This window comes from Cebus imitator, unplaced genomic scaffold, assembly GCF_001604975.1.
Source record: "Cebus imitator isolate Cc_AM_T3 unplaced genomic scaffold, Cebus_imitator-1.0 Scaffold243, whole genome shotgun sequence".
Lineage (NCBI taxonomy): Eukaryota > Metazoa > Chordata > Mammalia > Primates > Cebidae > Cebus > Cebus imitator.
This window is the reverse complement of record NW_016107558.1, coordinates 874,434-886,694: the sequence shown is the minus strand read 5'-3', so window position 1 is coordinate 886,694 and position 12,261 is coordinate 874,434. Positions and strand designations below refer to the sequence as shown.

Below are 12,261 nucleotides of genomic sequence, written 5' to 3'. Positions count from 1 at the left end.
CTCATTTCTATCTTCCCACTCCTCCTCCAACCAAAACTCTTGTATTCTTTTTCCTAGATGAATAACAGCTCTCCCTTTTATATTCTTTTTCTAGATGATTAACAGTACAGTCCATCCAAAGGGCCAAGCCTTTGAAAGTTAATAAAGTTTCCTATCTCTACCCTAAACATAAACACTTAATTGTTCATCAAGTCTTTTCAGGTTTCCTTCCTGTCCTCTCTTCTGGATTACAGTAAAATCCTGTATTCTCTGTCTTTAGTCTCCTTTCCTCCTGGGACACCATCTTTCTTTCACACTGTAGTCAAGCTTTTCACCTTTTTAAATATGTTTTCATCATCTTCCCATTCATCTTCAGGATAAAATCTAAATTTCTTAGCATGGCATATGAGGTACTTCATCAATTTTCTGCTTCTTATCTCTCGAATTTCATTTCTTACCATCTTTGGTTTTAGCCAAATGAAGCTACCTATAATCTCCGAAGTCGTCACCCTCTCTTTCACCTTCATACCTTTGTAATTCAACCTGGAATGTCCTTTCCTCCGTTGTCTGTCTAGTTAATTCCAACTCCATTACAATATCATACCTCTAATTCCCAGAACACTACTCCTAATCAAATTTTTTGAAAACCTAAAAGACAGTCAACAGATGCTAGAATTCCAGTATAGTTTGCTGAAGACAAAATAAAATTTCTTTTGAGCCTTTATTTCTAAGGCACAGAGTATATTTCTTTTTCAGTCATTTATTTTAGCTTTCTATGGACTAGTAATGACTCTTTGGTGTGAGAAACACAAGCAGTGGAATGTGAATTGGAACATATCTTCTACTAAAATGTTGTAAGAGATCTAGATGGCGAGCAAAACTGTGAAAGGGAAAGAGGTGCACAGCTAGCCATTCCCCCCTTTTCTCTTCTCTCTCTCTCTCTCTCTCTCTCTCTCACTCTCTCTCTCTCACACACACACACACACACACAGAATTTTCTTAAGGGAAAAATCACTCTGTGTTCTTTTAAAATCCCTCAGGTTTTATATTTTATTGCTGCAAGAGTCTGCCTCCCTGAGGTTCTTGTATAGACTAGTTATTTCCCTCTGTAAAGAAGCTGTTCAGTTCATTCTCGCCTGGTTTGGAACGAACTGAACAGTTCCAAAGGAGGCAGTTCTTGCAGACTCAGTTCCTTCCACTCCCTCCTCCCCGCAGTCCTGGCTGGAGCAGTGAGTCTGGTGATTCCAACCCAGAGACAAGGCAGACAAAGATTCAGTTGTAAAGAAGCTCCTTCCAGCACCTCCTCTCTTCCCCTTTTGCCCAAACTCACCCAGTGAGTGTGAGCATTTAAGAAGCATCCTCTGCCAAGAAGACCAAAAGGAAAGAAGAAGAAAAAGGTATGTCATTTTTTCTCTATAAAAAACATTTTATGTCATTTGTTCTATTCAAAACTACTGCTGTAGATTAGAGCAGAAATGTATGTGTTGAGTCAGAAAAGAAAGAGATCCTCTGAGGAGATGGTGTGGGCACTTTGAAAAATATGATGCTTCCTAGTAGAAAGGCAAATAATCAGATTAAAAGAGAAGAAAAAATATATATTTCTTGACCAGGAAAGTCATTCATCATAGGTTTAAAAAAGAGGCAGATTCTTCACTGTTATTTATTTAATGCCCAAATTCACTCTGAATGCAATCCCACGCAACAGGACTTAGCCCACTCCTCAGAACTATATGAGGATGATAAAGTACGTAAGATTGTTTTAAACGCAGCAGCTGTATCACCCACACTACATGAAGTTAACTACAATATCTAAGAAAGCAAATGTTTTTTGCTTTTAAAAATCCTGATTCCTGAAAAGAAATGGGTATAAATGTGTGATACAAAGAGGGAATTCATTGAATTCATCCTTGGTGTCCATTCTTGGAACACAACGGTGTCTGTACCGCAAATATAAAGAGAACACTTTTTCCCTCTAAGACTTAGAAAAATTCCTCTTTAAAATTCCTTAACTTAGTTACACAGGCTATGAAAAGCTCTCCCAAATGCTAGTCCTTTTCTCCAGTGATGATGATTTACTGTGTCCAGGAAAAGAAGGGGAATGATGCAAGACTGAATATTAATATCATCTTCTGGCATGCTCTAAGAGCCTGAAGGCAGATCACTTTTAGGGAGGATGTGGATTTTGTTTTTCTATGGATGAACTTATGTTAGATATTTAGGATATGTCTGTTTTAAGGATCTTAAAGCAGCTTATTCACTTTTTAATACTACTTCCGTTCTTTAACACACACTTTGGGAAACTTCACTGCAGGACCCAGTCATACTAACACAAACATCATTTAAGGGAGTTAATAAGAAAAAAAAAAGAGAACTTTAAAATTACAGTGATTTTCACCTTCCAAGAAAGATGAATGGAAAACATCACAAACCGGGCAGCAATTTTAATCTCTCCCATCTATAATTTTGATATTTCAAATGTCAAGTTCTGGACTGGGATTTTCATTTGCTTTTGCAGCTTTGCTTCTCTCTTGCTGCTTTTTTGAAAGCAATCTGAAAATGGACTGCCCTTTCTGTCTAATTCATCAACTCTGTTTCATGCCACTGCTCTTAATACCAGTTCCCAGAACTGACATCAGCTGGCTGTATGAGCATTTGCACCATAAATGTCTGAACACTTAAACTGCATGGTCGTGTTAGTTTTGGCCATTAAATGGGATAATTTTTCTTTTTAAATTTCCATTTAACTCCAGACATTCAAAAGCTTGCTTGTGCTAAATACCCTCAGACAGAATCAAAATTTGCATTTCCCTACCAAAGGATGGTGGCAATGATTGATTGTTTAGTTGGAAATGTCTTGCTCATAATCCTGTAACCTCTGCAATGATCTATTAAAACTTATAACACTATTAGGATATAAAAGGTATCATACAACATTTGGAAAATGTCAATTACATAAAATCAAATTAAAAAAAAAACAATGAATAATTACCTAAGCCTCTCTTGCTCACTCCTTCTAATTTTTAGTATGTAACTTTGTTTTCTTTTGAAATTTGGGTGTATTCCAAGAGGACTTTTAAGTATATGTACCTCAGCTTAACAAATAAAGACCAATTTGCTTCAAATTGGCCAAAGTCATTTCACTTTTATTGGCACTTGAACATATATGGTTTTGATGGATTGCCAAGGATTAAGTTTGGTGTCCTTTAATGAAAACAGCAACCATTATATCCCAGGACATACTGGCTCAGAAATTTTTCCATTTGCTAAATAATAGTCAAAGCTATTTATCTGTACTTAAGTAAAGGGAGAAGTCTGCATTTAAAACATGTAATTTATAACACATTCACACATAGACACACACACACACATTCACACACACACACATTCACACACAACTACCAGTAGGTACTTGCCAGGTGTGGAACTTTCCATTGTAGTCTATGATTGAGACTGTGGCAAACACACTATTTTATGCTCTGGCATGAACATAGAAGAGGTATGTGCTATGGCAATTTACCTACTTATTCTTTTAGCAATTTATTTGTTCATTTCACTGAAGGAAATTTTTTGAACACTGACTGAACTCAGCATTGAACTAGTCACTCTGCTTCAATACGAACGAAGTAGAAGTTACAGTCCTTGCTGTCTTGATACTGGCATCTCCTCTTCCAGTCCTCTGAAAATTGAATTGCCCTGGGCCTCAGTCATGGTCTCATCTCTTCTGGGTCTACCCTCACTGCCCTGCCAGACCCAGAGCTACAGATACTGTCAACAAGTATCCTCATTACTCTCAAATTTGTATTTCCAGCCCTGATCATTAGACTCACATTCAACTGCCTACTCAACATCTTCTAATAGATGTCTAATAGACATGTCGATCTTAACTTGTCTAAAAACTCACTTCTAGATTCCCCCCAAAATGGCTCCTTCCAATTCTTCCTCAGTTCAACAAATGGCAACACCATTCAAGCCAAAAACTCAAAAGTTATCCTTGATTCTTTCCCTCTTGCCTCATATCTCCCAACAGTTCTCACCAAAAACTTCATTTCTTCTATTTCCAATCTTGTCCCACCACAACACATCTTCACAGAGAAGCCAGGTAATGAGTTCATGTCTTTGCAGGGACATGGATAAAGCTGGAAGCCATCATTCTCAGCAAACTAACACAGAAACAGAAAACTAAACACCACATGTTCTCACTCATAGGTGGAAGCCAACCAATGAGAACACATGGACACAGGGAGGGGAACATCACACACTGGGGCCTGTTGGGGAGTGGGGGGCTAAGGGAGGGAGAGCATTAGGAGAAGTACCTAATGTAGATGACGGGTTGATGGGTGCAGCAAACCACCATGGCACATGTATACCTGTGTAACAAACCTGCAAGTTCTGCACATGTACCCCAGAACATAAAGTATAATAATATAAATAATAATAAAATAAAAAACGTAAGTCAGATCATGCTACTGTTCTGTCAAAATCTTCCAATGTCTTCTTAATATACTCAATCAAATCTAAACTCTCTATCATATCCTCTAGGCCATTTATGATTGTTCCCAATCTTTCTACTTGGCTATACGTAAATTCACATATGACCAATTCACTAAATAATTAATCAGCTCTCTGAATTTCCCACTCCCCATATACAATTGTCTTCATATTCTCCAAATGGTTAACCAGCTTATAAAAATGCTGACAATGAAAAGGCATTATTTACTCATATTCACATGTCTTGTAGGACAGATTATATATAAGTGCTTTGGGAATATAGAGCAAGTCAGCTTTGAGAGTGGTGTTGTCTGAATTGGGGAAGGATTCTTAGAAGACATGAGTGTAAGGTTTGTCCTTAGTGGATGGTTTGGTCAGAAATTAACATAAAGGGAAGGAGTGAGAAGGAACAACAGGGCAGAGACACATATACAGGATTAAAGAGATGACTGGTTTGACTGCCTAGCTAGCTGAACAGGAATGAATGATAGGTGTGGAGAGAAAGTGAAAGGAAAGGCTTAGATTAGCCTGAAGAAGTTCACATATTCTTTTAGACAACATGAAACCTCTATAGGCGTTTGCCTAGGAAAAAAATGCATTTTTGGAAAATCATCCATTTTCAAGTATGGGCCAAGCATTGTATTATAGCCACTGGTGTATGGTAGTGAACAAAATAAATTGCTGTCATGAACCTTCGGTCTAATGAGAATGACAGACATACAATGAGTAAATTCACAAATATATAATTTAAATTGTGATAAATATCATTAAGGAAAAAAGGCACTATGAAAAATTAAGGTTGAAATACCTTAGATTGAAAGGCCATTGAAGGAATAACATTTAAACTGAGACCTAAAAGTCAAGAAACCAGATAAAAAGAGAGCATTCCTGGGAGAGAGAGCAACAAATAGAAAGACCATAATGGAACAAAAAGATTTATTTTAATTACAAGAAAATACTCTATACATCTTTATTGTTAAACATAACACAATAGCATAAGAAAATATGAAACTCATTGATAAAGGTAAGTGCATATACAAACATATATGGACTACAATATTACTATATATTACTAAAATGGTGGTGGTTAAATCCCATTTAATTCTAGCATAAAAGTTAAAAGATAAAAGTATTAAAATAACTATACTTTAAAATATGTTTATGGATACACAGTATAAATAGATGTAAATTATAACATCAATAACACAGTGTGGTGAGAGAGAATTAAAAGTGTAGAGTTTTTGTATATGATTGAAGTTGTTATCACCTCAAAACAGACTTATAATTATAAAATATTTTATGTAAGCCTCATGGTAACCACAAAGGAAATCTATAGAAGTTTACACAAGGCCAGGCGCAGTGGTTCACGCCTGTAATCCCAACGCTTTGTGAGGCCGAGCCAGGTGGATCACCTGAGGTTAGGAGTTCAAGACCAGTCTGGCCAACATGATGGAACTCCATCTCTACTAAAAAATACAAAAAAAGTTAGCTGGGCATGGTGGCAGGTGCTTGTAATCCCCGCTACTTCAGGAAGCTGAGGCAAGAGAATTGCTTGAACCCGGGAGGTGGAGGTTGCAGTGAGCAGAAATCACACCATTGCACTCCAGCCTGGGTGACAAGAGTGAGACTCTGTCCCAATTAAAAAAAAAAAGACAAGACAGGAAGAAAAGCACCGAAGAACTTACCACAAGACAGCTAGAAACAATAAGCTAAATGGCAATAGTAAATTCTTCCCTACGAATAATCACTTTAAATGTTAAAATGTAAATGAATTAAACTCACGGATCAAAAGACATAGGGTAGCTGAAAGAAAAAAAACAATATATATGATTTCTACAAGTGACTTACTTAACATTTAAGGACACACACGGGGTAAAAGTAAAGAAATGAAAAAAGATATTCCATGCATATGATAGCCAAAAGAAAGCAGAGTGGGTTATTTTATACCCGATAAAATGGACTGTAAGTAGAAAACCGTCACAAGAGACAAAGAAGAAAATGTAATGATGAAAGGGTCAACCCATCAGCAAACTATAACAATTATAGATATATATGCATCCAACATCAGAGCACCTAAATATATAAAACAAATATTGACAGAACTAAAATGAGAAATAGACAGCAACGCAGTAATAGCAGGAAACTGCAATACTCCACTTTTAGTAATGGATAGAATAACCAGACAGAAAATCAACAAAGAAAGAGTGGACTTCAACACCAGTACAGACGAAATGGACCTAACAGACATATACAGAACATTCATTTCAACAGCAGAATATACGTTCTTCTCAAGCACATACAGAAAATTCTCCATGATAGATCACATGTTAAACCATGACCTTACAAAAAGCCCATTGGAAGATATCATTTATATATGCTGGACTGTGATGCACTGTAACACTGTAATGTCTTGCTCCATTAAATCTGAATATATAGAAAATGAAGTAGATCTTATTTTAGTCTTTTCTTTCACTTTCTAAAGTTTGGAGGTGGGAATTAAATTGGATATTGATAATTCTAAGGAAATATAGAGCCAAAGCCAAAAATGGCTAACTCAAATTAGAATGTGCAACAAAGAAAATCTGAAACTCAGGAGTATGAAGAAATACTTAGTTTCTAAACTAAAGAGAAAAAAGCAACGAATGTATTTATTTCAAAATCCATTATCTTATCTAAAAGGATTTACCTTTAAAATGTACCTAATCATTAAAAACTTCATATGAAAAATTTCCATTCCACAATATTGTTTTCTTTCTTTTTTTTTTTTTTTTTTTTTTTTTTTTTTTTTGAGACTGAGCCTCCCTCTGTCACACAGGCCGGAGTGCCGTGGCGTGATCTCGGCTCACTGCAACCTCTGCCTCCCAGGTTCAATTGATTCTCATGCCTCAGCATCCCGAGTAGCTGGGAGTACAGGCACATGCCACCTCACCAGGCTAATTTTTTGTATATTTAGTAGAGACAGGGTTTTGCCATGTTGGCCCGGCTGGTTTTGAACTCCTGACCTCAGGTGATCTGCCCACATTGGCCTCGCAAAGTGCTGGGATTACAGACATGAGCCACCAAGTCCAGGTATTCCACAATATTGTTTTATTTCAAAGTACAATATCCAAAGAGAAATATCCTCCATCTGTTTTCCCTCTTTCCAAGAAAGAAAACATACTTTGGCACTTGATTACGGGATAAAATCTGAATGGCTCTGGATTCTAATTCTGGTTCCTTCACTATTTTGCTATTCTTCCTTTACTACGATAGTCTCCATTTTCTTCATGTCTAATATAGAAATTAGAGAAGTCAAATTAGATAGACATTTAATATTCTATAGTTCTATGCAATTCCTGTAAAATTATCTCCTGGACAAGGAATTAGAACTGTTGGTATTACTTCAAGGTTCAAACTAGGAATGGTGGGTGGAAGCTATAGAAAAAATATTTTCCAATAAGAAAAATGTTAGAACTATACCAATGGAATATGTTGACTTAGTCAGTAATGAGTTCCCCATCATGGTAGGAGTTCATGGTAGGCCAGATGATTATAAGGTGGGAATTCAAGGCTTCATTTTCAACTGCAGCTAAGAAGAAGTAGTCTCTGTGGAATCAAAATCCAAAACATTACTAAAAATTTGCAATAATAATGGGTCCTAAAATACTTCTGGAAGTTAAAAAACAACTAATCAAACTATAAGCATATCTGTACACTATCATCTGTCACTATCAACATAAATTGGTTTTTTGTTTCTGTCAGGATGGGACCCAGGTTTTTGTAGGTATGTAGCTATGATGTAGCTATGTAAGGCAAAGAACCACTGAATTCAATTACGCTATTTGTTCTAGAAATTTGTCTGAGTTTATACCACTTTAAAAAGCAGTTGTTCTTTACCCCATGTTTAAAAAATATATGGCTTTGGGTACATATTAAATGCAGAGTTCTGGCTCTCACTAACACCTCCTCCCTGCCTACAGCATGTGCATGAGTGTGTGTGTGTGTGTGTGTGTGTGTGTGTGTGTGTGTGTGGTGTCAAGGTCTCGCTCCGCCATCCCCAGTCTGGAGAGCAGTGAGAAAATCATGGTTCACTACAGCTTCAAACTCCTGGGCTCAAGTGATCCTAAGCAGCTGGGACTACAGGCACATGCCATCATGCATGGCTAATTTTTTAATTTTTTGTGGAAACAGGATTTTACTATGTTGCTCAGGCTGGTCTCAAACTCCTGGGCTCAAGCAATCCTTGCACATCGGCTTCCCATGCTGAGATTACAGGCATGAGCCACTGTGCCCAGCCCAGAAGCCTGGGCATTTGATTTTTAACAAATATTCCAAATGGTTTTTGTCATAGATGGTCATAAAACTACACTTTGAGAAATACAAACAGGATTGTAGAAAAGGCCAACTCCCATTATTTCTATCCAAGAGTTTATGAGCATGCTACAGAACTTCATGTTCAGATAAATTCTATCTTTAAAAAACAAACATTGACACATTTTGGTCTTTCTTCTGTCTTAGGGCCAAAAGCCAAAATGAAATTTATGGTACTCATTTTCACCGCTGGGCTAACTTTGCTGCTAGGAGTTCAAGCCATGCCTGCAAATCGCCTCTCTTGCTACAGAAAGATAATAAAAGATCGCAACTGTCACAACCTTCCGGAAGGAGTAGCTGACGTGACACAGATTGATGTCAATGTCCGGGATCATTTCTGGGATGGGAAGGGATGTGAGATGATCTGTTACTGCAACTTCAGTGAATTGCTCTGCTGCCCAAAGTAAGGAAATGAAATCACAAAGTGTATTGCCTGGAAATGTATGCACAACAACTTTTAGATGCATCTTCATAATGGGTTTGCTGAAATTAATAGCCCTTTTAACAAAATCCTATTCAAATCCCAGCTCTTTTTTAGAATAATCACTATTGTGTAAAGAACTAAATGTTTTCATTTAAATGAAAATTCAAATGGAATTTAGCTGAGTTAATAAAAGTAAATGAAATCCGGAAAATAATACTTCAATCTACGAAATTCTAAACTCCCCATCTGATTTTTGCCACAAAAAAATCTACCAGTAGTAGGAGTCAATCTGACGATTGAAATCTTAAACCAATTTGAAAACCAAGAAAAGGTTTTAGGTAAAACATCCCAGTGAGGCCAGGTGCAGTGACTCATGCCTAAAATCCCCATACTTTGGAAGGCTGAGTTGGGTGGATCACCTGAGGTCAGGAGTTCAAGACCAGCTTGACCAACATGGTGAAAGCCCATTTCTACTACAAATACAAAATTAGCTGGGCATGGTGGCACATGCCTGTAATCCCAGCTACTCGGGAGGCTGAGGCAGGAGAATTGCTTGAACCAAGGAGGCGGAGGTTGCGGTGAGCCGAGATCGCGCCACTGCACTCCAGCCTGGGTAACAAGAGCGAAACTCCGTTCCCCCCCGCCAAAAAAAAAAAAAGAAAAGAAAAGAAAAGAAAAAACAAAATCCCCTTGAATGGATCAAGTAATTAACCAAACAGAAAAGTTTTCTAGTTCTATATATAGGTAAACCAGAAATGAACTAGATAAAAGTTCAAGACAATGTATTTACCATTGGTTTATACATATATTTTAAGAACAAATATTTATTGATTTATCTACCATCATTTTGCACTTAAAATACAAGTACACATGGTGAAAGCCCGTCTCTACAAAAATGCAAAAATAATTAGCTGGGCATGGTGGCACACGCCTGTAATCCCACTTACTCCAGAGGCTGAGACAAGAGAATTGCTTGAACACAGGAGGCGGAGGTTGCAGTGAGCAGAAATCATGCCATTGCACACTCCAGCCTGGGCGACAGAGTGAGACTTCATCTCAAACAAACAAAAAAACAAATATAAAATGATGGTAGATAAATTAATAAATATTTTTAGTTCTTGATTATAAAATCATTTCCCCCTGGTTATTGAGGAATCTTTCAAATCCTACGATCTTGGATATTTCATACTGAAATTAGCTTTTTCAAATTACTTTCAATCGATGTCATCATATTTTCATTCTTCTAAGAAATCTGTGAAATAGAAAAGGCAGCTATACCATCTTATCAAGGAAAGGTGCAGAAAGTTGAAATGGCCAGTACTATACCACATTACTAGCTAATAACAACACTGGGATTAGAACCCAGATGTTCTGATTCAGACCAGATATTTCATCTACGAAGCCAGCTGGTTCTCAAAGTGTGGTTCCCAGAGCAGCAGCTTCAGCATCAACTGAGTTTTTAATATTGCATATCCATCCTTGAATTGCACCCCCGATCTACTGAATCAGACACTCTGGAGGTAGGACCCAGCAATTATGTTTTAACAAACCTGCTAGGTGATTATAATGCATAGGAAAGTTTAAGAATCACTCTACTAAAACAATGATGCCAAGAACTCTAGTTAATTAATCTCATCAAATGACCATTTTTCCTGTACTACATAAATGAAAGGCCAACTAATATTAAAATACCATGTTTGCTTTTTTTTTTTTGTATGACTTGAAAACAGTTTACTGAAATGAACTTACATTTATATTATAATTTTGTGATTATCTCTGTTAATGGATGAGAACAGCAGTGTAGATATACTTGATTTGGGGAAAATTAAAGAAAAATTCCAACCAGTAACAACAGGGTTGTCTTGCTAAGTATATTTCTAATAAGCCATAATTATAATACTATCTTGCATATGTATATAATTTTGTACTCTTCCATGCATTTTTATGTATTACTTTATGTGATCTTTTCAACCAGGAAAAGTTGAGTAGCTTTGTAACGTTTCTCCTTTCCCCATAAAACCTAGAAATTTATTTAGTAAACAAAAATGTTGAATCTTCTGTTTCCTAACTGCAGATTTAAACTTTATGGCCTATCCCCATATAAGTCACATGCAATTGTATGCATGACTATAAAGTTTTGAAATTCCCTAATATTTATTTTTCTTTGTAGATAAATGGTAGCATGATATCAATGGCAAATGAGGGAAAAGTAGACAAATCGATTACCTTCTTGGTCTTTGTTGCTTCTGTGGCAAGTCTTCCCACTCATCTCTTTACATTTTAGTCACCTAAAAAGAATAGTCATTACTGAAATCCTGGAAATCATTGGCTATTTTTAACCTAGAAGAGACTAACGAACATCTTAGCCTTCAGGTGAATTTAACTGATGCTCTACTTTCTTTCAGAGACGTCTTCTTTGGACCAAAGATCTCTTTCGTGATTCCTTGCAACAATCACTGAGACTCTTCATGTATTCCGGAGAACGCCATCCCTGATTTCCCACAAACTGTACTACATAAGTATAACTGCATTTCTAGTTTCTATACAGTGCAATAAAGCACAGATTCTATAAATTCTTACTTGTCTAAGACAAGTAAATCTGTCTAAACAAGTAGTAATAAAACTTAATTCAATCTAATTTTTCTCTGTGGACATTGTTGGCATTGGTTCAAAATTTTGCCTAGAAAATGTCATCTATGAGGTGTTCATTACACTCAGTTAAAGAGTTCTGTCCCCAAGATGAAGAGCCACAGCCATGGCTCAAGGATTGAAAACACTTTCAGTCCTTAAGTTGACAGTTATTAACCACGTATTGAAAGAACCAGGTATAAGTCGAGATTCTTAGGAGGGAGCTAGAAATTTTCTAGTAAGAAGGAAAAGGAGAAACATAGTGAGACCCACTCTCTACAAAAAAAATTAGCAGGGTGTGGGTGCCCACACCTGTAGTTTTAGTTACTCAAGAGGGTCATTTGAACCTAGGAGTTGAAGTCTGCAGTGAGCTATGATTGTACTACTGCACT

General features: G+C 36.8%; 1 protein-coding gene across 1 annotated transcript; it reads left to right on the top strand.

The window, feature by feature from the left end:
• The first annotated feature begins 903 nt into the window (after positions 1-903).
• SCRG1 (stimulator of chondrogenesis 1) lies at positions 904-11,879 on the top strand. Its single transcript, XM_037727881.1, has 3 exons — positions 904-1,376; positions 8,965-9,220; positions 11,647-11,879. Exons 2-3 carry the CDS (start codon positions 8,979-8,981, stop codon positions 11,699-11,701), a joined length of 297 nt encoding a protein of 98 aa, XP_037583809.1. The 5' UTR covers positions 904-1,376; positions 8,965-8,978; the 3' UTR covers positions 11,702-11,879.
• The last annotated feature ends 382 nt before the right edge of the window (positions 11,880-12,261 follow it).